The sequence below is a fragment of the Triticum dicoccoides genome, chromosome 3B (genome assembly GCF_002162155.2).
Source record: "Triticum dicoccoides isolate Atlit2015 ecotype Zavitan chromosome 3B, WEW_v2.0, whole genome shotgun sequence".
NCBI lineage: Eukaryota > Viridiplantae > Streptophyta > Magnoliopsida > Poales > Poaceae > Triticum > Triticum dicoccoides.
In genome coordinates, this window is record NC_041385.1 from 730,751,300 (window position 1) to 730,755,622 (window position 4,323).

At 44.8% G+C, this 4,323-nt stretch overlaps 1 protein-coding gene across 1 annotated transcript; it reads left to right on the top strand.

The window, feature by feature from the left end:
- Positions 1-881: 881 nt before the first annotated feature.
- LOC119278142 (probable histone acetyltransferase HAC-like 1) lies at positions 882-3,409 on the top strand. Its single transcript, XM_037559495.1, has 5 exons — positions 882-1,228; positions 1,611-1,716; positions 1,824-2,085; positions 2,684-2,817; positions 2,911-3,409. The coding sequence occupies exons 1-5, from the start codon at positions 1,095-1,097 to the stop codon at positions 3,127-3,129; spliced, it is 855 nt and encodes a 284-aa protein (XP_037415392.1). The 5' UTR covers positions 882-1,094; the 3' UTR covers positions 3,130-3,409.
- The last annotated feature ends 914 nt before the right edge of the window (positions 3,410-4,323 follow it).

Consider the following 4,323-nt stretch of genomic DNA (forward strand, 5'->3'; position numbering starts at 1 on the left):
CCGCATTTTTTAAATTAAAACATCTAGATGACATCTTAGATATGATTCAAATCAAAGAAAACAAAAACTAATGTAATGAATTGACAACTGGAAACAGAACGGCCAGTAAAAAAATTATATTAAAAATCATATTATATTCTCCGTCCTCCTTCCATTGTGTGCCATTGCCGGGGATTGAAAAATGCATCGAATCAACAACAAAGGAAATGGCCACCTACAAGTGCCCTCACCATGTCAGTCTTTGAATACCGCAATAATCACTCAGCCCTTGAGACGAGATCCATAAATCGATGAAGCATTATCGGTTAAAGTATCACCCACACATAACAATCTTGTAGTACATCACCGCCAGCTCAGAGGATGAAGAAACACACCATGCCACACAACACTGTTGAAATCGTCATACCAATAGCCAGCCCATAACTCTCTTTAAAAGACTTGCCCATAAAAAAACCGTCTTTAAAAGACATACCAGGAAACAAACTTTTACCCTTATTAATCGGGACGTCGTAAGGGCATGGCCAATGTATAGCCCCAGGGTGATGTCTCGCATGCAATGTAGGATTGGATGTCAGAAAAAGTAGATTCAGATGGGGAAGCAGGATCCTCTGCAGGAGGCGGAGGCTCGAAGAGAAAAAATGTGGTTCGGTGTAAAAAACTGAAAAAGTTGAAATGGAGTAAAAATGCATGTGTACTAGAGTCTTTATTTTCTAAAAGAAAATTGACAAAGTCTTTATTTTCTATTCTTTGATGAGACTCACTAGTGATAACTTGCATTGAGAAAAAAAAATCGATGTAGATTTCGAGACGGACGCTTCCCTCGTCTAAAAGGGAAGAAAGAAAAGGGAAGCGCGTCGCTGGCCCACCACCCAGTATTGACCCCGCTCGTGCAGTCCAGCTCGGGTAGTCCGCCATTGGTCAAGCCCCCTTCCTTTCTCCCCTCTTCCTCCGTCTCCCCCGCCTCGTCTCCGCCCGCCGCTCGCCGCCGCACAACCTCCTACTATTGGGTCGGCCCTCCTACCCCCACGGCATCCAGCTCGCGCTGCGCCGGGGTTGACCGGGCCGGCGTGAGACTCGCCCGACTGGCACCGAAGATGAACGCGCGTCAGACTGCGCAGGTGAATCAGGTCGTCGGCGCCGTCGGGATGCCGCCGCCGCAAAGCCAGACGCAGGACGCGTGGGTCGATTCCCAGTTCGTGATGATGCGCGGCAACGCCCGAGAAAAGATGTAAGCGTTCAGTGCTCTTATCTGCTCCAATTGTAAATAATCGATATTCATACTCCAGGAAAGGGGTTGGAATTGAATTCTCTAAACAATAGGTTCCATCAGGCATCATGCTTACTGGTACCACGTTGTTTCATTCACAAAATTATAAGCAAAGCCGATCATAGATATAGTGCTGTTCGAAATTAATGGCTTCCCTTGAAGTTTAGAAGGACTTTGCATACACATTTGGCAACTTTGGGGGTGCGTTTAGATCCTCTGTTCAGTTCCGAGGGTTATTTAGGCTATAAGGCTGATGATGCCTGATGGTCTGAGTTTGATATGAAAGTAAGGAGGGTAGTTCTTTATTTAATTTCATTATATATACTTGTTATTGAATTGGCAGATTCGAGTATATAGGAAGGAAGCCAAGCTCGGCTGATTGGCGGAGGAGGTTACCGCACCTCGCGAGGAGGCTTGAGGAAATCTTGTTCAGAAAATACCCAAGCAAGGTGTTGACCCCTTTCCTTCTTATTTTGTAGCTTTGGCTTTCGAGCAATCAAGTCCATTTCCGAGCAAAATTAAATATCACCGTTTCATCATTTTAATATATACTCAGAGGGAGTACTACAATATGATGAAGGGGCAAATTGAGCCGCACTTGCAGTTTGCTATCAAGGAGTTGAGTGCTCAGAACCAACAACGACAACGGAACCAACAATTGTCAAGACAGATAGCATCTTCCCCTGGCTATGGGACGATGATTCTGACACCTGGTATCACGCAAGGCGCAAGTGAAACTTCTAGAATGTCTTATGTGACAGGCAATATTGGCCCTTCGTCGTCTGGTGCAGACATGGTTCCTCTGAACGCCAACATGGGTACCTTGCTGCCAGGCGCAGATAGTTTTACTGAACTTGTGCTTATTTCCTTCAGGCCGTGTACCATATTTTGAAATTCTTCTGTACCATGCTGTAGAAACTTCTAGCCTTGAAATCCAATAGCCAGCAACATATTGGACAAAATTGAACAGATGTGTTAACACCTAACAAACCACCTTTCTGGGAGTCTAGCTTTTGTGTTCGGAAAAGACCATCCACTAAGTAGCTATTGTATGACTAAAAAGCTGCAAGTGAAATGTTAACCTGAAAGATCCATTATCAGAATTTAACACTAATTATCTTCCTTCGGATGCTTAGCTTCCATTTTTTTCCCCATTATCAATTAGAAATGGGATGTCACACTGTTGAGTCTCAGTATTTGCCCATATTAATTTATGACATTTCTGAACATACATATACTTCCTCTGTCTCAAAATGTAAGACGGCTTTTGACAAACGTTTTACATTTTGAGATAGAGAGAGTACTGTTCAGTCTTGGAGCTGTATGCTCTAGTGTATATCACCTTTTTTTTTCCTAGTTTCCCCTTTTGGACTATGTTTCCATTTACTAACTTGGTTTGCATTGCTTTCTTTCCAGGGGAAGCTCCTAATCAGCATGTAAACACACTGCTTTCTCTGGGGATGAACTCTACACACCATGATCGCCCAAGAGCATGCAACAACAACCTTGTGATAGACACAGTGGACACACCTGCAACCAACAGACTCTTGGTAAGAATTGTGCACTGTACTTTCACAAACATCATGTATAGTAATATCAGCTCTCCAAGGCTTGCTTACAAACTGCAACTCATGGTGATGCAGGAATCCCATGCACCTCTGAAGGAGGTCCGAAAGGAACCAAAGTTTAGCTGCCCAGTCTGCATGAATGAGCTGGTTGATGCGTCATCCACCATCTGTGGCCATATCTTCTGCCAGAAGTGCATCCAGGCCTCCATCCAGGCTCAGAGCAAGTGTCCAACCTGCCGTAGGACGCTAACCATGAACAGTTTCCACCGCGTCTACCTCCCGACGATGGACTGACCTGATCCACCCTGTTTTATCTTCTCTTTTACCCCCGGGTGCTGCAAATCAGATGGTAACATTTCAGAAGGAGGTTTGATTAAGGATGGCATTAACAGGGATATGGACGTCATTTGCTTTTCTTTAAAGTCTTCTTAAGGCATTTGTATTATTTACCTGTATAAGATATATTTGCTTCCGCTGTGAGTTGTATCTTGGTCGCAAGACCCTTGTGTTGTATCCATATGTTAAATTTGACTCTTCAGAGTTGTTGCATATATATGTTGTTGTGGATCTGTTATGGAATTGTGTTGTGATATCTACTGCTGCACCCACGTCGTGTGTATGTTGTGATGTGCACATTGTGTGAGGTGGCATCTTCGGGTCAATATTATGCGGATGCTAGCGGAGGTGCTAGATCTGTACAGTGCGGCTCCAAGGGCGCTAAACTTTTGGAGATGCCTTTGCGAGGTCATGTGGTGCAGTTGGTACCCTGCGAGTCTGCTTGACCTTGTGGTCATTGCCTAGTCCCTCGCTGATAGGAGGAGACGCCTCCTCTAGTTTTTTCTTTTACGGCCATGACCTGAGCCCTTTGGACCTCCTGGAACAAGCTTGTGATTGCTCACGACCGTCTATGACATGCGCCTGACCTTGTTTACATTCCTATTGCATTTATGCTGCAATGGTGGCTTCTCATGAGACTTGAGATGCTCGATGATCGGCGGGCTTCCGGTTCCAACAAGATAGCGTCGGTGGCCTCTTTGCATCCATTGTTTTTCGTTTTGGGGCTTTCTTTGGTTGTGCCCCTGCGGCTTACTTTGTACTAGTTGTTCAGATTGATTGGTGCTTTATCTATAAAGGCGGGCTAATGCCTAATTTCTTGAAGATGGCACCAAGAGGTTGTGGAAACTGCGGATGGGTCGAACATGGTGTAAAGAATACATTTGGGCGAAAAGAAAGCCTCAAGCCTTGGATTTCAGGAGGAAATGAAAGGTAGGAGGTTCGGCAGGCGAAGGTTGCCAATATACTTCGGTGGTTGTTTATATACATGGTCCTCAGTTGCCGTGCAAGCCCCCACTCTATCGACCCCCTTGGGCTTCCAAAGCTGGTTATTCATTTGGGTTTTAAGAGTTATGTTGTAGAAGTTGTGTTTCACGTGTTTGGGAAAGTGGCAACGGTTGCTGCTCCAAGGTTAGATCTAGATCTTTTCTTTTT

Coding starts and splice junctions, on each gene's coding strand:
- LOC119278142 (XM_037559495.1), top strand. CDS start 1,095: ATGAACGCGCGTCAGACTGCGCAGGTGAATCAGGTCGTCGGCGCCGTC. Junction 1,717..1,823: donor TCAGAAAATACCCAAGCAAG/GTGTTGACCCCT, acceptor ATATATACTCAG/AGGGAGTACTACAATATGAT. Junction 2,086..2,683: donor TCCTCTGAACGCCAACATGG/GTACCTTGCTGC, acceptor CTTTCTTTCCAG/GGGAAGCTCCTAATCAGCAT.